Source organism: Talpa europaea (assembly GCF_964194135.1).
Source record: "Talpa europaea genome assembly, chromosome: 4".
Lineage (NCBI taxonomy): Eukaryota > Metazoa > Chordata > Mammalia > Eulipotyphla > Talpidae > Talpa > Talpa europaea.
In genome coordinates this window covers 106258350-106279515 of record NC_140070.1, presented here as the reverse complement: position 1 = coordinate 106279515, position 21166 = coordinate 106258350, and the positions used below count along the sequence as shown (strand labels likewise).

Below are 21166 nucleotides of genomic sequence, written 5' to 3'. Positions count from 1 at the left end.
TCTTTCCTGCAATCTACCTTTAAAGGAAGGAACATTTTCAGGATTACTGTGTTGAGGAGGGGAGTGGAACAGTAATCATATACAAAGGCAGTTTAGATTCATTTCCCTGCCGGGAGTAAGTCTCTGGGTCTGCTGTTCTATTTGAATGCCTGTTGCCTAGCTTCTTACAAGGGCACTTGTAAATGTTTGCAGTTGGAAACATGATCTGCTGATCCATGTTTCTTATAGCCATATTGAATATTTAGAGAGATTTGCACAGATCATAGACTCAAAACCATAAGGAAATACCCCCATTCAAAAGCCTTATTTTGACCTCTGCCCTATTAAGAATGTTCTTGCTCCATGGGTGCTTCTTTTCCTCAGAGTTTCAGTTGGCAGGGACCTCCCTCTGCTGCTCCTCCAGCAACCACAAAGTGTAAGTTCACATATAAGAGTTGTAGGTTCTCTCCGCATGTGCCTGGTGGTTCTGGCCCCACCTCCCCTGTTAGGTTGCCCAGGGGGATTTACCACTTAGATTTCACATCAGAGAATACAGACTCTTAACACTTGCTGTTGAGCATGAGCTGACTGTAAACCTCCAACATCCTACAGCTACACCTAGCAGATCATCATCCATCAGTTAGCCAGTAGTTGGTCAGGGGAAAATGACTTATGTCCAAGCCCCACCCTGTCACTCATAAATACCCCTTGTGGGGGTGCAGTTTTAGTGTTTTCAGCTTAGAAAACCACATCTTATCTTTTCCTGCCCCTCGGCTAGACCTGTGAACATCTCATAGCCTCCTCTCTAAACACTGTCTGGTCGAGCCGCTTCTGCCTGAGGGTTATAAGCTAGAATCACACTGCCTGCTGCCACAGCAGGTCTACCCAGGCTCTTAAAACTGAGATCACCCAGAAAGACAGAGCATGACAGAGAGGGCGAAACCTCTTTTCCTGATGGCTTGTGAACTACATTTCTAACTTTTCATGAAGTGCTATTTTCATTATCAAGTCTGGTTTACTTGGTTTGGCTAGAAATACATTTTTTGGAAGCAGTTGAATGTATTATTTTTCCGCATTACCCAGCTTCATATGATTACATATATTAACTTTTCTGCCTCAGTTTCCCTTCTGGGAATTCTGCCTGTTTCTCTCTTATTACCCTGGTATAGAGAGGCAGTGAAGTCACCAGTGAAGCCCACCTTTTGTTCCCTCAAAGTACACATGCTATCCAAGTGTATCTGGAAAGAGAGATGTCTAGGATGTGGTTTTCCTCCCTGCAGTCAGTCCTCTGGTTCCCCTGTGTTTCAGTCCTCCTCTGCTCTGCCAGTGGGCTTCTTTGGGCATGCTTTGCCCTTGAGAATATGACCTCTCAGCTTATGAGCTCTGTGAGACTTCTAGGGCTAACACATGCACATGTTCTTGGAAAAAACCCTTGACCTTTTTTGGTAAGCCTGTACTGCTTCAATATCCAAACACTAGTATATTTTCTTATAATTTTTACTGAAAGCAAGAATTTTTATGGTGTGACACTAGATACTTTGGAATAAAAGTGATCCTAGGTGCTGGATAAGAATACGTAGATGGGGGAAGCTGTTGGGGTAAGTTATTTCATCATTTATTCCTAATTAAATGAAGTTAGAGGTTCATATAACATGATCATGTGATCTGTTAATCTCCGAATATTAATGTTTGAGTCTGTGGAGCTGAATCCCACACACAAACATCAGCCTGAATAGGCCACATGTGGGAAAACCTTAAAAGCTGACTGACCTAAGAGCCTCTGTCTGCAGGGTACAAGGAGAAAGGAGACAGAAGCCCTATAGCTAATGCTGAGGAGGTGCCATTTTAGAAATTATCTTGAGAAGGACTGAACAGAAAATTGGCTCTTTTCATGTGCTAGACTCAGTTGCATTGGATAGAGGTGAAAACTGGGTAGAGGGATAAACATGGATCATATGTACTGCAGCAGCCACTGCCAAAGGCCATTATTTGCTGAGGCTTAGGGATGTGAGGAGGTTGAAAATCCTGGAGAGAAGAAAAAATATGAGGGAGGTGTAGAGAACTTTTGATCTTTTGTGATTGTTGATAACTTCTTAGGCAGCACCTGAATTACGCTTTTATTGTTTTACTTGTGAACATACAATTAGCTGGTCAGGCAGTTTCTGGGTATTTGTGCCACAGTGGTTTTTCAAAGTGCTTTTGTTACTCCTCCTAGATCATTTTGATTTTGTTGGTAACTTCTGTTTTTCCAGAGTTCATTGCCTTTTTAATCCTATATCTAAAATCTCTGCAAATCAATTATATTCTGTTACTTTGATTACCTTAAAGCCATAGTGTCTAAATTTTCTGTCAGCAAACACTCCCACCGGAAGTTGAACAAATACAGATAGGAAAAATCTTCCTTAACAATATTTTTAACTAATGGTATTTTTTTTAACTTACCAGTGTAAGTATTTTTAAAAGTTATATTTTTCAAAATCATACAATGATTGCTCTTGTTTTCTTTTATAGACTAGATTGTCAGGGGATAAAGAGTAGTCCCTAGCTTCTATTTTTCCAAATAATTAGAACATGTTCTTGGGATCATAATATTAAATGTTAATTTTCTTAAAAAAGTAAGATTTTTCTCTCTGCCAAAGTTTTTTGTTAGTACTCAGATTGGGTTAGAAAACTAAAGTGCCAGGTTTAGTGATAGGATAACTCAGGTTGTTTTCCTTTAGATTTAAAATGAGCTTCCACCCCCCTCCCCACCTTCTTTTGGAGCACTGACTGTTTGGGACACAGAGACTTAGTTTGGGTTGTTTTGTATTGAGGATCCTGGGGGAGTGGGGGGAGATATTGGAAAGAAATTCTGGCTTTAGCATGAATATTAGCCATATCACCAGTGCCGGTGTCCAGGGGGCATTTTTCCTCAATTGGTGTTCAGTATATCATTTTCCCGTCTGAGTTATTAATTCGTTCAGTTTTATTTTGGCTTTTGTCCTTTAGCCAAATAAAAAGAAAGTGGTTTTACCTAATGTTTCATTTCCTGTGTTTTTGATGTGGTATACATGTGTGTATGTTTTATACATTTGGGTTCTTTACCTGTGTCTCAGTTCCTTTGCTTTTGTATCCTCATTTTGTCTCCTCGAAATCAAGCTCCATGAGCGTATTATCAAGGAATTTCTTTTGCAGTTTGACACAGGAGACTCAAAACCTGTAGTCCCACAAAAGGAGGCTGGTCCAGATTTCCCAGGTCTAATGTCATCAGGACCCTAGTGACTTCTGATATAGCTTCTGAGAAGCTTGGTTTCTTTAAGACTTTGAGCTGGTACTAATATGCCTGGCTGAGTTCTACTCCTGTTCTTATGCCAGACAACCAGCCATATACTCTTCCCCCTTACACTGGCTTTGGGAAAGCTCAGTGACCTTTCAGTGTATGAGCTTTACAGGGCTAACAGTGGCACCCACAGAGACAATGTGTCCAGTTATTTTTCAAACTCCTTCCTGTTTATTAAAAAATCTAAAATACCTCCCCTGGGCAAGGTCCCAGACAATTCCATCCTTTTGCATAAATTCACCTTTGTAGATGCCAAACGTAATATCGCAGCTTCTGCTGGCAATGGAATCCTTCCCTATTTTGTCTAGGTTGAGGGACAGTGAAATCTTGTATTTGACTAATAAGTACATGTCTCTTTGATTGTTCAAGTCATCCACCTCAGGCTTTGCAGTTCAAATCCAAGTCTGGAGAAGAGAAAGGTTCATATCCAACCTTGTTGTCTTTCCTTCTGTAGTACATTCGAGTCAGCACAGTCATCAGAAAAGTCTCCACTATGAGGAGATGGCAACTCATCACTGCAGTGTGGGGTGAAATACAAAGTAAGTTATGCTAAATTTTAGAGGTGGTATTGTACTCAGCCCTGGCTTCTGAGTTGAACAAAACATTTTCCAATTGATTCTTAAATCAGGACTTAATGGATATTAAGTTGTCATAAGTTAACAGCAGACGAATGGTCAAGCCAGATCTGGACCTTCTGCAATCTGAAGCTAGATTTAAACCTCATGTCCTTTATCTGTATGACTTTCTGCTTCTTAAGCATACCTGTTGCTTTCCCAGGAGCTGAGGATTAAAGCCTTTGCTGCCTGGGTTGGGCCTCAGGGCTCGTCTCAAGCTATGTGATTGCAGCTCTTCTCTGTATGATTTGAGAGGTCACAATCTCCTACAGTTTCTGCTGAAATTTCTTGGAGATCCCTTTGTGTATATTCTGACCCAATCTTTTCCCTGACCCTCTTCCTCTCACCTGTACTTACAAGAACTCATTTACTCACCTTGAGACCTGATTTTAGAGGAAAAGGGAGGCGAACAAGCAATCTGCCCATTACTGGCCAAGATTGAGAGGATGGCTGGCTGCACGGCAGATAGGATGAGGAGTACCTGCAGACAAAAGAGCGGCGAAGGCAGGGTGGGCCTAGCATCCATGGCACAGAGGCTAGCCTACCCACTGTCTCGCTCATCCTTCCACTGTCTGTTTGGCAGACCATTAGATTTGTGCAGCTGTAGAGGGTTGAGACTCACACTTGGCTAAACATTGTGGAGTTTTCAAATCTTTAGGCAAATTACAATATCAATGTCTCTCCAATATTTTATGAGAGTTTCTGATAAGAAACAATAAGAACTGATTAAGGAGTCATTTTTCATTTCCCTACTCAATCATTACTACTAATGAGCACTTAATGGATGAAAAGGGTAGATGATTAGAGAGTCATTCCAGCTTGCTCCAGTCCCTAAAATTCCTCCCTAGAATGATGGGTGATTAACTAGTAAAGTGCTCTTTGAAAAATCTCTACCATAACAGAGACTGGGGACATAGAGCAGGATGGGGATTAGTATTCAATGGGTACAAAGTTTCTATTAGGGAAAATGAAAAAGTCTTAGAGATGGATGGTGGTAATGATTGTATGACAATGTGAATGCACCTAATGCCACTGACTGTACACTTAAAATGGTAAAATTTGCTGCATATATTGTACTACAATGAAGAGAAGGAAAAAAAGAAATTATCTGTCCAAAAGCCTCGGGAGCACCATTTGTCTTAGTACTTGCCCTCCCTGAATATACTTTCCTAACATATCAGCCTCTTTAAGGCAGAGCCTTGTCCATTATTCCTCACAGTGGTCATGGACAGGCTTGACAATCACAGGACTTATCCTGGGGCCTGACTGTAAGTGCTTTTAGGGCCCAGATCATTTCTGCCCTTCATTTCCTGCCTCTCCATTTCAGATTCTCCTCTTAATTTACTCTTAAATTCTATCCTTTATGTGCTTTCAAGCAGGTCCTATAACATCTCTGGTTCTCAGTTTCCTCATTTGTAAAAGAGAACTAATAATGACTCCTAAGATTATTGTGATAATTTAAACACAATGTGTAAAAAATACCTAGAACATGGTAGTTCATAGTTGTAGATGTAATAATACTGATGCTGCTGATGGATTTAGATTGTAGAATTTTAGGAAGTAAAAGGAAAAAACAAAAATAGATGAATTTAAGGTTTGATAAAATGTGAATTATAGGTTGAATTGTGTCATCCGTCCCTCCCAAGATATGTTGAAATCCCAACCCCCACACCCCCCCTCACCCCTTGTACCTCAGATGTGACCTTATTTGGAAACAGCAGCATTGTTTTGGTTAACTAATTAACTATAATTAGTTAAGATTAAGTAATACTGAAGTATTCCAGTATAGCTGGTATCCTTCTAAGAAGAGGAAAAGAGACAAAGGCACAAGCACACAAGGGGAGAATGCCATGAGAGACTGGAGGCAGAAATTGGAGTGATGCAGCTACAAGCCAAGAACATCTGGCCAGCCACCAGGAGCCAGGAAGAGGCAAGCAAGAATTCTCTCCTACAGGTTCAGTTTTCAGAGAAAGACTGGCCCCACTGATGACCTGATTTCAGACTTCTTGCCTCTAGAACTGTGCAACAATAAATTTTTGTTGTTTTAAACTATACCAAGCTTGATATTTTGTTACAGCAGCCCTAGGAAACTACCATAACACAAAAAGGCAAAAACATTGAAGGGGCAGAGTTCCTTTTCTAATTCTCACAGGAAAACTGAGGTTTACAAAGAAGATTCCCAGGTTTTTTGTTCTTTATTAGTCTCATCTTCCAATTATTTATATCTTTATTATTATTTTTCCCCTTTCCAAGGGTATAGTTACCTGGAACAGAGCAAATTTGGCTTTTATGTTCTGCTCACCCAGGTGCAGCCTGGCTTGACGGAAAACGATGCCCAGGGCCCAGAGAGCCAACAGGGTGGACACTCCAAGGACTGTGTTGATCCACAGAGCTGTGCTTTTCTCAGAAATCTGGTGATAGACCAGAAAGTAATTAGTAAAGGAGGCAAGTTCTTTTTTCTTCCTTTATTTCTCCTCTCCCATGGTGGAAAGGTAATTAAAAAAAAAGAAAAAGAAAAGCCATAAGGCTTTGGCTTATTCTAGTTTCCTTTCTCTCTAAGCACCAAGTCTCTGAGCTTTACCACAACCACCCTGCCCTGTGTCAGGGACTGCTGACTCCAGCCACACTTTCTAGAGCTCAAAGGTACTAAATGAGTGTTTGTTGCCCCTTCCTGGCTTACATCTGCTGGGTCATAGATGCCATCAGGGGTGAGAAACAGGCCCACTAGGCCCATCGTTATCCGGAGGAAGGCATACTGGAACGGGCCCAACATCAGCAGCTGAAGCTTCTTCCTGAGGAGAGAAGAGGGATAAGGAATGTGGCTCCACAAACTACCCATCCCGAAAAGACTTCCCAGCTTCCTCCCTGGGCTCCTGGCAGAGACTTGGCTGCCATCATAGTAGCCAAAATGGCTAAGTGGATGGGGACATAGGAAGAAGCCAGAATGTGAAGAGTATTGAAAACTCTCCTTGCCTCCACTTACTACCAGATCAGAATGCTGCCTTTTGAGCAAGAACTATTAAAGTACTGACCCAATGTCATTACTAGAAAGGACAAGTAAATGGCCCAAAGTCCATTTTGCTCTGTGTGATTTTAGGGAGCAGTGAACTTAAATGATGGGAACTTTTGAATTCTTCCTTTGCTTGCCTCTTTAGGGGGGGCATCCTAGATGTCCTGCTTCAGGAGGCTTGAAACAGGGCTGAGAAAGCCAGCAAAGGCTCTTGGGAGAGTGCGCAGGAAGAGGATAAACTGTCCTCAAGGATGCTTCTTCTGCCTTACCTGGTTAGGTGAAGACGCGGGCAACAGGGGCAGCAGCAACAGCAGGGGCCTGTTTGGACTGCCATTGGGGTGTCCTTCAATGTCCTCATTACTGCCTCCTTCCCACCAAAGCCTTCCACCATGACCAGCATCAGCAGGTAAAAGTACACTGAATAACACCTGGGGTGGAAGGACAGGTGGTCCAGGGAGTACAGAGAGGGGAGGTGGCGGCCTGCTGAGGGGACATCCCTTTGCTGCCAAAGAGCAGGGAGAAGTGAGGCTTACAAAAGGGATCACTGGAGGAAGTAGGCATTTGTATGTGTGACCGAAGAGGAGGGAGAGAAGACAAGGTCCAGGGGCTAGAAAGGGGAATTTCTGGCCTTGGAAACATGTGCCAAAATAAAGCACTCTCTGAGCAGAATTTGAAGTTCAAGAGTCTTGGATTAGCATAAGTTAGGAAGGGTTAGATTTGTGATCAGTTGGTTTACTGGATTTATGGAAGGGATGGGGTATAAAAGAAGATGTAAACTCTGGAGTCCTAGGTAAACGGGGAGCAAAAAAGAACCCTAGAAGGATACATAGCCCATAGGCAGGGCAGGCAGGACACTCACGAGATTATGGCCATATCCACCAGTGTGAGGGAGCGAGGGATCCACAGACCAAAGCAGCAGAACACAGACAGTACCTACTTGTAGAGGAAGAAGAAGCTGGTTGGGCAAGGAACTAAGACTTTGCAGTCACCCTCTTGACACTGTAGCAAGGGCTCAGGGAAGCAAACCTAAACATCGGAGGCACCATTACTTAAAAGTGACTGACTGGGGGAGGGGAGGATCTAATTAAATGCATTCACTAAATTTTAAAAAATTCAGCAGTCAGTTCCTTCTATTTCTAGAATTAAAGAAAGTCCCTTTGAGTCTTGAAGTGTTTCATTCTATGTTCATGGGCTAGGAGTAGTTAAGTTCTTCCTTAGGAGTAAACGGATCAAGATGCAATGCAATCTTTCCTTTATTAGAGCATCTTTGATGACTTGAGATGGCCCAGGCAGATATCATCTGTCAAGAAAGGACATTAAGGGGTCCACTCTCCAATCCAAACAGACAGGCAGGACTCACCAAAAGAAACAAGTTCAATCTTATGTCTGGGAGTAAGCCAAAGACTAGGCAATGAATTAAAAAGCCCTACAACATAAAGAGTATAGCTATGTATGACCTTGTGGGGAAAAAAAGTCTTTCCCTCTTATATTCTTCAGACCCATGCTCTACCTGTACAAAAAGGAATTTTACTTTTAACATCACCTCTGTGGTAGGGAACTAGTGAGTGTGGTTGCTGGTAGGCTGAGAAAGTTCTCCAGCTATCTCTGTGGCTCTAAGAATCCCACACCCCATCCTACTGCTGTTGGCCTTCTAAGCATGGGATCCTCACTGCAAATGAAGATCCGATTACAAGTCCCCAACTAAAGTAGAGGCAGGCAGCCCTTGCAGACTTGAGCTACTGAGTTTTGAGGAATTATCAAAAGGGTCCCTGCCTCTTCTTCAGTCCCTCCCAAAAGGAAGCTACAAAGCCCTCACCGTGGGAGCAGAGCTACTCCAGAGCAGAGTCCTTCTCTTGATGGGACAAAGGGTGTTCTTGTACAGGTAGACAGCATCCTCGATGTAGATGGCAACAGAGCCAAGAGTAAGCAAGGTCAGGAGGACTGTGAGGCCTAGTTCCACAGGGGTCAATGCTAGAGTGGAAAGAGAAGGCAGATTCCAGTGAGCTGAAGGTTGGAACTGTGGGGAGAGGATGTGGGCTTCCTCACTTAGATCCTCACTTAAATTGCTTTCCTGTTATCTGCTTTAGATCCTCGTCTATGCAGAAGAATGTTTTTTTCCCTAATCCTTGAGTATCCAATATATGGCTAAGAAACAGTTAATCTGCTGGATGGGAGACTAGACCAAGTTGTTCTAGGTATAGTAAGGCTTTCTTGAACCAGGGTATAGATATCAAATAGGTTTTTGCATAATTAACAAAATTTTTATATTAAGAGGTTAGCAAGGCACATTCACTTCTGCATCCAATGCCAGGTGTTAATGCTAACAGATACAGTGGATCAATTAACATTATAATTGAAGCAGAATGTAATTATGGTATACTTTAGAGATGTTTAAATTTGATTTCAAAAATTGTGTCATGAAACTGGGACATTATTAGAAAGAGCAATAGGAAAGGACAAAAGAGAAATGGTACAAATAAAGACTCCAAGGACATTTGACCCATGTTGGCCTCACACATAATCTTACATTAAATGTGGTTCAGTAGTTCTCATTAGTGTTTATTGCAGCCGTTTGGGAAGTTGTTAAAAAATTCCTGTTCAAGCCCTACCCTCCGAGGTACTGCTTCTTTGGTTGCCGGATAGGCCCCGATCAGCTTTTTGAACAAGCTCACCTGATGATAGTGGACAGAGGCTAACAAAGATTTTGACACTGATGAAGCAGTTCTGGCCTCACCATTGCTAAAGGCAAAAATAGTCACAACATGTTTCTGAACACATGATTCCTCAATGCAAAAATAAGATTTAAACAAAGGGTTCTGTGTATTTAGTGACTAAGCTGGATCCCTCATTTATCTAGACTCTTTCCTAATTGGCACACCCTCTCCTTTCTACCTCCTGACTGGCTCGATGAGGGAAGGAGGAGAGGAAGGCTGTCAGAGTCCAGTCCACTTTGGCAGTAAAGGATGAAGAATGTATTGACTAGTATGACCTGTTTTGATGACTGCAGGCAGCTCAATGAGGGAGACATTACTGCTGAAAGCAAAACCAGGAAAGAGACCTCCGTTCAGTAAAGACTTGAATTGATGTCATCTGGGTCATCAAGGAACAACCAGGACAAAGGTGAATTTGTCAAACTATCACGTTGAGCTAGGTTGCTCTTATTTAAAGGCACATGTTTTTTACACTTTTTGTGTACTTTATCTCAGGGGACCCCTTACCTCTGACCATAACTGGGTCTAATGACCAATCTAGAGGAACTGGCATGGGGAAGGTGGCCTGGGATTCCAGCTCTCAAATTGGACCTATTAAGTCAGTGGTAAACTTTTCCTTCCTGTCACAGACTACAAAAGACAGGGTTATGCAATTTTTTTCTTTCTCCTACCCACTCCTCCCTTGGTTATGATACAGCCCTCTAAGTGATTGAATTGCTAATGTGGCATTGCTGGTGCTATTTAGCTCTGTTGCCTCTCATTAACCTCTCCAGATACTGCTCCAGTGGGTCCTGCACATTCTGAATATTAAAAAACTAGTTGCAGTCTTTATTAAGGATTTATTCCTCCTTGAAATTTTCTTTAATATTTATTTATTTATACAAGAACAGGGGTACAGGCCAGATGCACGGGAGGGTGAGAGGATTCTCCAGAGACAGAGCAGGGAACAGAACAGGCAGACTGACTGAAATGCACTGCTGAGGGGAGCAGCGGGCGCAACAGGAGAGGTCTGCTGTGCCATGTGGGTTTCTCCCCGGCCGGCTGGGATGGAACCCGCACTGCAGAGACTGTGGACAGCTCCACAGTGTGGCGCTCAGCCGCCTGCGCCACCAGAGAGGCCCTCCTCCTTGAAACTTTTAAAATATAAATATCACAAAGGATTTTTTTTTTTTACACAATTTTACCCTTATGCAGCAGAAATGCATTCATTTAAATTTTTTTAAATTTAAAAATATTAAAATTTTTTGTTTTATTGAGGAAACATTGTAAAGACTTAAGGGTGTAGGTAACACCTCTTCAGATGTTCCCACACCATGTCTACCACCAAGACACCAATAATCCATTGGGTCCCCTTCCCCCTTGGCTGCTCACCCCTTGCTCTCTCCCTCTGGTTGCCTCAGTCCTGCAGTCAGATTTCTAGTTTATTTTGGTTCAGTTTTGTCCCTTTGCTTTGTTTCTTTACATTCCATAAGTGAGTGAGATCATTCAATATTTGTCTTTCTTGTTCTGAGTTATTTTACTTAGCATAATTCCCTTCAGTTCAATTCATGTTGTTGTAAATGGCAAAATTTCATCTTCAAAAAAATGGATATTTAAAATTATGGAGAAATATATAAAATATATCAAAAATTTTCCCATATTTCCGGACATGGAAAGAGATAAGTCTTCAAAAATCAAGTAGGGAAAAAAAATCAGAGAAATTAAAAAAGGGAGAATTGTCTTTTAATCAAGACTTTGGAGTAAGAAGAACTTCCTAAGCTTTTTGCTCTTAAGCAATTAAGAAATCACAGAGAGTGACTCAAATTCGATAAAAAGAGTTTAATATTGCTGAATGTTAAAAGAAATCAGGCAGCAAATGTGTACTCAAGTTTAAGATGTTTATTACAGAAAGAAGTTGGTAACAAAAACAGAAGGCCCTGCAAATAGGATAATGATACTAATATTCAGGACATGTGTGGAAATAGTTTACCTACCTCATGGTCAGAAAAGAGCAAAATAACAATGATATTATTCTGGTGAAAGATAATTTTTGTGGTATTATTGACTAGCAGGCCTATATTAAAAACAATGTAAATGCCCAACAACATTGGAATAGGTAAACAACCCTATAAAATATTATGCAGGCTTGAAAAAATTATGTACACCATAAAAAAATCTTTGTAAAGATTGTAATAATATTTTTGGTGGGGTTTTTTTGGTGTGTGTAATAATATTTTAAGAAGACATATTAACAGACTTGTACATATATGGCCATCTGATTTATGACAAAGGCTCCAGTACAACTTATGAGGAAAGGATTTTTTTTCAATTAAGTGTGTGAGGTTAATTGAATATCCTTAAAGAGGATAAAAAAGAAAACTGACCCCCTCTCTCACATCATGCCAAAATACTTAAATGTGAAAATTAAAACAGTAAGTTTTTAGGAGAAAATAGAGAAGTTTATCTTCATGACTTTGAGATAGGCAAAGATTTTTAAAAATAGGACAAAGAAGAGTAGTCATAAAAAAAACTGGTAAATTAGACCTCCTTAAAAATAAGAATTTTCATTTATCAAAAGAAATCATTAAGAGAACGAAAAAAGCAAGGTCATATTGGAAGATATTTGCAATATAGATATCCAACAAAAAATATTCACATCTATAATATATAAAGAATGTGGATTAGTACACAATTTCTTCAAAGAAAAGATCTAAATAGTTACTGCCCCAGAAAATAATGGGGTTTGTTTATTCAGTTGAAGGTAACTATTAATATGATCACCAGCTAAAAAAGGAGGATAAAAATCAGAAATGGGAATGGATAAGGCAGGGCACTGATTTTCATTGATAGCCCTTTTATGCTATTTGAATTTTTGACCATCTTCATGTATTAATTTTTTACTATTATGAATTTTTTTTTAAGATTTATTTTATTTATTTATTTATTTATTTATTTATTTATTTATTTATTTATTTATTTATACAAGCACTGGGTACAGTTAGAAGCACGGGAGGGTGAGAGAATTCACCAGAGTCAGAGCGGGAGCAGAGCAGGCAGAAGGACTGAAGTGCACTGCTGAGGGGAGCAACGGGTGGCAGGAGAGGCCTGCGCGCCATGTGGGACCCTCCTCCGGTGGCCGGGGAGCAGCAGAGGATCGAACCGGCGCTGCAGAGGCTGTGGGCAGCCTCGCAACCCAGCGCTCAACCGCTGCGCCACCGGGGAGGCCCCTATTATGAATTTTTAAATGCAAATCAAAACCACAATGAGATGTCACCTTACACCAGCAAGAATGGCACATATTAAAAAAAACAGGAAACAAATGTTGGCACGGATGTGGAGAAAAAGGAACTCTTCTACATTGCTGGTGGGAGTGCAAACTGGTCCAACCACTATGGAAAGCTGTGAGGAGGATTCTCAAACTACTAAAAATGGAGTTTCCATATGACCCAACAATTCCACTCCTAGGAATTCATGTATTACTTTGATAAAACAAAAACATTTAATGAAATAAAAACATTTAAAAAATCATTTCTGAAAACACTAAATATTAAAAGAGAGATACTAAGAAAAATTGTTAGGAGGGGGTCACTATTGAAGACCTCTCCTTGCCTCAGTATCCCCACATCCCTGTTGACTCTTGTCCTTATCAGTTTATAGGGAGCCAGGGGAGGAAACCAGCCTTTTGCAAGTGGAGGCCAAACCCTTTCCCAGTCTTCACTGTCCTTGACTATTTCGCCCTTGAAAACTTCTCTTGCCTCGACTCCCAGAACCACACTCCTGGTTCCCCTCCTGGCCTTGACCGTACATCTCCTCTGCTGATTGCTCATCCTCTCCCACGCCCAGTGTTCTCCAAACTCAATCACTGCAACTCAGTTGTTCTGTTTATAGAGGTTTAGGATTTCCCTACCACACCTTCATTCCTCCAACAACCACATGACCTTTTCCACCACCAGGACTTTATACTTGGCTTCTGCATGTTTAGCTTATCTGCAGAAGCTCCAAGTGGCTGGCTGCTCCCCAGAACTCAGCTCTGATGCTCCTGCACAGCCAGCATCCCCTAAGGATCTTGTGTGATGTTGCAGTCACCTTGGACACACACACGCGCACACACACACACACACACACACGGAGGTTAACATTATCTACTGTCTGTCCCCTCACCCTAGTGTAAGCTCCATGGCACTTGGTCAGGCCGTCATGCTTGGGACAGTAACTGTCTTACCAACTGTTTTAAGAAAGAACCCCCCAAATTTTCTTATTTTATCATTTCTATTTTACAAACTTTTTCAGGATGCTAGACTTAGAGACTTAAGCACCTAGTCCATGGTCACACAGTGTGGAAGTGAAGGAGTTGTGATTTAAACCTAGGGGTTCCTGACTCCACACCTATGCAGATAACCCTCGTACACGATACTCTGACTCTTCACTTGTGTTCCTGCAAATATAGGAGGGACTGTGGCATGATCGAAACAATTAAATGCTGCCCTGAAAGGTTGTTTAAGTTTATGAGGGTGTTTAACACAGAACTGCTTGCAGTTTCTTGTAACCACCGGCTTTGAAAGTCTAGTTCTTATACTTGGAGGCTCTTTTATTTACTTGCACAGTGCAAAGGTTGAGAGGTTTGTCAGCATCTATGGCATCTATCCAACCATTGACTGCTCGCCAACAAACTCATTTATCTACTTAGAAGACTGTCTCTCATTTTTCTGCATCTTAAAAGATACAATGGGGGCCTCCCCGGTGGCGCAGCGGTAGAGCGCTGGGTTGCGAAGCTGCCCACAGCCTCTGCAGCGCTGGTTCGATCCCTGGCTGCTCCCTGGCCCCGGAGTAGGGTCCCACATGGCGCGCAGACTGCCGCCCGCTGCTCCCCTCAGCAGTGTACTTCGGTCCTTCTGCCTGCTCTGCTCCCTGCTCTGGCTCTGGTGACTTCTCTCACCCTCCCGCGCTTCTGACTGTACCCAGTGCTTGTATAAATAAATAAAAATAAATCTTGGGAAAAAAAAAATAACTTGCAGCGCTCTTAAAAATGGTCAAGGCAATAAAAGAAAATTATAAAATAAAAAGATACAATAGGACAAAGTGTTCTGTGGCCAAGGATTTTTGGAAATGCCTTCTCTTTTTAAAATTTTTTTGTATTTATCTTCTTACATTGTTGTTAATTTTTGGATAGTATTTGATTTCTCCCTTCAGGTATAGTCCCCGTAGTTTTCCCACCACCATATCACCTGTAAACAGCCTTCTTTCCTACAGAGCATATTGAAGCTTTAAATCTAATTTACATTGTTAATTTCCAAAGGGAAGTTCTGGAATACAGTTATTTTTTACAGACTGTTTCATGAAGCACTGCTTGGAATTAGTATTCAAAGGAACACACTTTGGGATAAGCTTGTCTGACCATTTTTAATACACTGATACCTAAAACAACTAGCAAATTTCCCATTCTCTGAAATGACATTTTACCAATTCTTTTGTCCCTTCTCTACCTCCACCTCCAGGGACAACTGCTATTCTGAAGCTGGTGAATCTCTTTCCCATTTGTGTTTTAATTTCTCTGAAATAATGATTAATTTTTAAAGTAATGCAAATATTAGAACATTAAAATTTTGGAAAAAGGGATATCATCTATAAATCTAGCTAGTTCCCAAACAATTATCACACGCCTCCTGGTATCCTCCGTTCTTATATTTCTGTTTCTGTGGAAGTTAAGAACATAGGCTCTGTAGTAAGAGACACTTGGGTTCAACAGAAAATTATATTTGGCTTGTTCTTTGACCTTGGAAATGTTATTTATCCTCTGATTAAATCTCTTTACACATTACCTGGCATTTAGTATTTGCTCAATAAAAAGGAGCTTTGAAAAAATATCCTGGTTAAAGTGCATACACTTTATATTATGGCAATCATACTGTAAAATGTTGTATTCTGCCTTTTTATCTAAGATTTCATCACTGCCCTTTAAAACCTTTTTAAATAATTATATTGTAAATATAAAATATGTCAAAAGTAAAGAGAATAAAAGAACAAATATAAATAGACCCATTTTAAAGTATTAAATACAACATTGCCAATTTTGCTTCAAAAATTGTTTTTAGAGAAATAAAACATTACCTTCCAATCCTTGTCCCTTCTCTACTCCTACCTCCAGAAACAACTGCTGTTCTGAAGATGGTGAATCTCTTTCCCATTTATGTTTTAATTTTTTGTAAATTATGTACATGTTCAACATATTTCATTGCTTTACATTTAAAAAATCCATATAAATGGCATTCAAAATCCTTTCAGCCCAATATGCTTTTCATGATTTTTATTATTTTCACATGACAAATGAAAGCTGTAACAGGTATTACTGAACAAGTCTCCCTGGCACCCATCAGAGAGTTCTTTAGGACATATGCCTAGAATTAGCATTGCTAGGTTGTGTAATAGCAGATGGAAATCTTCTGACTGATGGATATGTGATGACTCTCCAAAGTGAATGTACCATTTTCCCCTCCCATCAACAGTCTATGAGAGTGTCACAGTTCCCCTCAAATTATCCATTACTTGGGATTAGCAGCCTTTTTATTTTTGCCTATCAGATAGTAGTGAAACACTATGTCATTGTTTCATTTGAAGTTTCCTAATTCCTAACAAAATAACCTTTCTGTATGTTGTCCAGGTAGATTTTCTCTTTAATGAGCTGCCAGTTCATTTATTCTATCCAATTTTTGTCAGGTAATTTTTTCTTTTATCAACTACTCATGCTTTGTTCATTAGAGGCTTAAATTTCTCTTCCCCTAGTATTGTTTATAGTGTTTTTAATTGCACAGATTAGCTTGCTTTATGTAGTTAGTCTTCTGTATGAACATTTTGTGCGTTCTTGTGTTTTATTTTAAAAATGATTTTCTACTCAATCAAAAAAGGATCTTTATTTTCTTCTGTAGAAAATGTTTGTATTTACAGGTAGGTTTTTAAACTATCTGTATTAAAGCTACTTTGGAATTATTTTCATGCTTATTTATGTGCCATAGGGGCAAGCAATTGCCTGGCATTACTTCCTGAAGGGTCCATCCTGCCCCACGTTTATGGACAGCATCCTTTCAGAGAACAAGTCCCCCGTGTGGGCAAAGAGCTGTTCCTGATTCTCCATTTTGCTCTGTTTTTCTACTTGTCTGTCCCATTTGTCTACTTTCTACTGCCCCTTGCAGTTATTACCCCCCTTTTTACTTAGTCTTATTATAAGCTTAAATTTCTCTTAGAGCTGCTGCCCTCCTATGTTCTTTCAAAATAGTCTTGGCTTCTCTTGGCCAATCATTCTTCTGTATAAATGCTTGGGTCAGTCCATTAAAAAAAAATCTGATAGGGAGTATAATTGCAATAATAGGAAAAGCATTTCAAAAGCAGATTATTAAAAAATTTAATAGTTCTTTTGCAGTAATTCTTTCTTAAATGGCCTTTAGAGAACAACCAAGTTTACAGATGAAGGAGGAAAGGGGTTCTCTGCAGCATCTAATGGGCCCCTCCTCCTAACTGTCCTCTTTGTGTCTGTGTTCTCACTATTGCCCACACCCCCAGAACATCATCAGTGTCTGTGTTTCCATTCACCTACAATGTCTGGTATTTACCAGACCATCTGCTCTTTCTTTGCATGGAACTGTGTTCTCCAACTCTTCCCTTATGCTTCCTGACTGTCCTAGCTCAGATGCTTGTCCCTCATGCTGGGTTTGCAGCAGTAACCTTCAATTTGTATTTCTGTTTCTTAAGGCTTTTCTTCCTGGAAACCTGTTTTGATTACTGATTAATGATCCTGAAGCACTATCCAGCCCCTTCCATCTCACAGCTCTTGCTGCTCCTTCTGTCTGCTGGAAAAAGTGTAACTCCTCTGCCTGAACTCATCAGGCCCCACCTTACCTGCCCAGCCCTCACCAGGAAACTTAGATCCTGCCAGATGGAGCCCCTCAGAGTCAGGAGGACCTGCCTGCTCATTCTATCTCCATGTGTACCCCAGCAGTGACTACTGTCTGCTCTCTGCTCTCCAATTGCTACCCATTCTGACAAGTCCTCCTGAAACACCTGGTTGGTAGTGGGTCCAACTACCAGCCACAGAATGTTAGTGCTTCTACTTGCACATTTTGTAACAAAACCATATGAGAACCATTTTTACTGTATAAGGCAAGGTTCTCAATCTCAGCGTTATTGATACTTTGGCCCATATAATTTTCAGTTGTAGGGAGCTTTCCTGTACACTATAGGATGTTTGGCAACATCCTTGGCCTCTACCCACTAGATACTAGGAACATTCTCTAGCTGTGGCAACTGGAGCTGTCACTAAATATTAGCTAGAGACACCCGAGGGAAAAATTGCCTCTGGGTAACCACCAGGGGTACAACGGAAGACTCTCACCACCAGCTGCACTCTGAACAAGAAGTTTTTGGAGCTGCAAGTAGCAACTACCAACTGGCATGAATCACAAAGTGACAACAAGCCCTCACTAGACTCTTGGGCAGTTGGCATTAGCTCTGATTCACTATCTGAAAGGAGGCTGAACATTTGCTCAGGAACATGCCCATATCTGCCTCCTAATGCATACTGCTGATTGGAAAGAGCTTACTCCCTGAGGAGACGTCAGGAAGGAGGCTGACATCTAGTTAGCCTCCTAGTTATCAAAGTCTAGAAGAGAATTAATCACAAAAGGAAAACAAAAAGAAATGTGGATGTGAGCCACATTTGCTATAAAGATGCTAGTTAGGGTCATTTGATTGTCAGTGTTTTAGGTGTCCAGAAATAAACAGGGTCCCATCTCTTTCAAAAGCATTCAACAATAGGATGCAGTTAGCCAACACGGTCTGAATGCTTTTACAGATTCACCTAAATTTTAAAAGCATTATTCATAATAACCACCTGTCTGGAGTGATCCAGGCCCTTCCCTAGTTGGCTGTGGGGAGTCTGTGGGACTTGGATCATTTGGGCACCATCTTAAATCCCTGGATTCAAGATTTTTTAGATCCTTGGGTCTGGGAAAAAAACCCTCCAGGCCAGAGTTCCCAGTTTGAATGAACTTTGAGGTTAGGATATGTGGGAGGCTCAGTTTGCCATTTTGCCTCCTGGGATCGGTTGTCATGCCCCTCCTTTGCCCTATTGACTCTTGGAGAAGTTACTTTTTTCCAGGCCTTTTCCTCAAGAGACCTGGGCCAGCATTCCTTCCAGGCTCCCCAGCTGCAGCCAGGATCACTCCTCAGCACCTGCCAGGGCTCTGACTTCCCACTGGGGTTCTCATTTCCACCTTTCAGCTCCCTCTAGGGGAGTGTTCCTGACTCACCTCTCAGAAGTTGGGCTGCAGTGGGAGGGTGAGAGTAGCAGTCAGCAGGGATGCCGTAATTGGTTTTCAGTACCTCCAGAAGCTCTGCTGTGTACCTGGAGAGACACCAGACTCTGTTCAAAATATGGACAGGGCCTCCCCTGGCGGCGCAGCGGTTGAGCACTGGGCTGAGAAGCTGCCCACAGCCTCTGCATTGCCTGTTCAATCCCCGGCTGCTGGGTGAGGGTCCCACATGGCGTGACAGACCTCTCCTGCCGCCCGCTGCTCCCCTCTGCCATGTCTTCGTCAGTCGGCCTGCTCTGCTCCCCGCTCTGGCTCTGGTGAATTCTCTCACCCTCCCGCGCTTCTGACTGTACCCAGTGCTTGTATAAATAAATAAATGAATCTTTTAAAAAAAAAAATCGGGAAGGTGGGGGAGGCTACTCAATCACTCCTGGATTTGGAGAGCTTCTCCATTTCCCTTCAATACCTTGTTAATCTTAGCGGGATTAGAGAACTGACTCAGGTCTGTGTGTAAGGCAGGCCACCACCTAGCCCGGGGTGGGTGTGGCTGTGGTGCCCTCCATCCCCATTAGGGGACTGGCTAAAGAGAAAGAGTAGGGTCTCAGAAAAAGAAAGGACCCTTAGCATCAGGGATGGGTCCCTGGCTGGTCCAGGTTCTGTGAATGCCTCCACGGTCCCCACCTGGGATCTTTCTCCCTCCAAGTCGGTGGTGGAGGGGCTGGGGAGGGCAAAGCCAAAGCTCTGAGGGATTATGTACTTGCCCAGCCCCACACTGTCCTAGAGAACCTGGGGGACAGCCAGACTGTTATCAGTCTTGTCTCATGCTGGGTGCTGGGAGCCAAAGGGCCATGGGTTGGTGAGAGACAGGCCAGAGAGAGAGAGAGGCCACTGCTGTTTGTAACTGGCTCTTGGCTCAGGGCTTGCTGCCCTCACTCACCTGGGGTCAAGCTTTATCGGAATCCTGTCTGGCTCCATTGTCTTCTCCCTCTCAGACTCCTGGGCAGGCACTGAGGGTCAAAGGAAGGGCAGGCAGTGTGGTTGGGGAGCTGCTGCTTGCTGGTCTTTCCCAGAGGACCCGGCTGGGGGTAGGCTGTGTCTTCTTGGATCTCTATCTCTTCCTCAGGCGGGCCGGGCCTCCTGTGTCTCAGACCTCAGAGAACCTGTCTCAGAGTTCACCCTAGAGGAATTTGATCTTGTCAACTGGCTGATTTCCCTGATTCCTGACTCCTCCTATCTCTAGATTTTGCCCCTCCTACTTCCTTCCCACGAATGTGTTTGCCATCCCTTGCCCCAGGCCACCCCCAGCCTACATCCCCCAAACCTCCCTAGGAACTTTCTAGGTGATGGTGGAGACAAAGTTCTTTTTTTTTTTTTTTCTTGTGAAGAGGAAGAGTTCTCGATCCTCCCACAATATTCCCTGGTCAGCACCCTCTCTTCCCCAGAACTTGCCTGGAACTCAGGCTCTGGTTCCCTGGGCATGGGAGAATGAGGGCTGAAGCCTTGGCTGTGTTGGTGCTGTTGGCTGGGCATGTAGAAAGCAGGAATCTGGAAAAGCTGAGGACCAAATGGGTTTTCCAAAGCCCAGCCCACCATATCCTGATGATAACAGACTTTTCCTCTAAACAGCAGCTTAAGGGGCCAGCCTGGTAGCGCAAGGGATTAAGACGCAACCTATGAAGCTCACTGCAGCCACCGCAGCACGAGTTCAATCCCCAGCCAGGGAGCAACCCGCATGGCGCAGCAGACCTCTCCTCTCTCGCCCGCTGCACCCCTCAGCAGTGTATTTCAGTCAGTCTGCCTGTTCTGTTCCCTGCTCTGTCTCTGGTGAATCCTCTCATCCCCAACACCTCTGGCCTGTACCCCAGTTCTTGTATGCATAAATAAAATAAATCTTTAAAAAAAATAAAGAACAGTTATAAGTTATAACAAATGGAGAGCAGAATTGTGAGTGAGATTTCTGAGCATTTTGAATTTGAAAAATTATTCCAAATGATATGCTTATAAACTATTTTATTGACTCGTGACTTCTCTCTCCAAATAGATTTTAACCTCCTTTCGATCAAGCACAGTACTCCTGGATTCGCGGCAGAGGGCCTGGGATACACTAAGTACTCTTTATAGGTTGTGCCTTAACCACTTGCACCACTAGGGAGGCCTTACTAAGTACTCTTTAGAATTAGTGGCATGATTAATAAAAATCACAGCAACAGCAGTAGCTAACGTCTATTGAGGATTTACGGTGTACCAGGTGC

The 21166-nt window shown here is 42.2% G+C and overlaps 1 protein-coding gene across 1 annotated transcript; it reads right to left on the bottom strand.

Moving 5' to 3' along the window:
* Nucleotides 1-3676: 3676 nt before the first annotated feature.
* SLC51A (solute carrier family 51 member A) lies at nucleotides 3677-19889 on the bottom strand (the record flags this gene model as incomplete). The annotated part of the gene is made up of 9 exons (XM_084231100.1): nucleotides 3677-3813; nucleotides 4288-4393; nucleotides 6177-6323; nucleotides 6593-6704; nucleotides 7192-7350; nucleotides 7782-7855; nucleotides 8739-8893; nucleotides 18912-19006; nucleotides 19852-19889. The coding sequence occupies 9 exons, from the start codon at nucleotides 19887-19889 to the stop codon at nucleotides 3677-3679; spliced, it is 1023 nt and encodes a 340-aa protein (XP_084087226.1).
* Between the last annotated feature and the right edge of the window lie 1277 nt (nucleotides 19890-21166).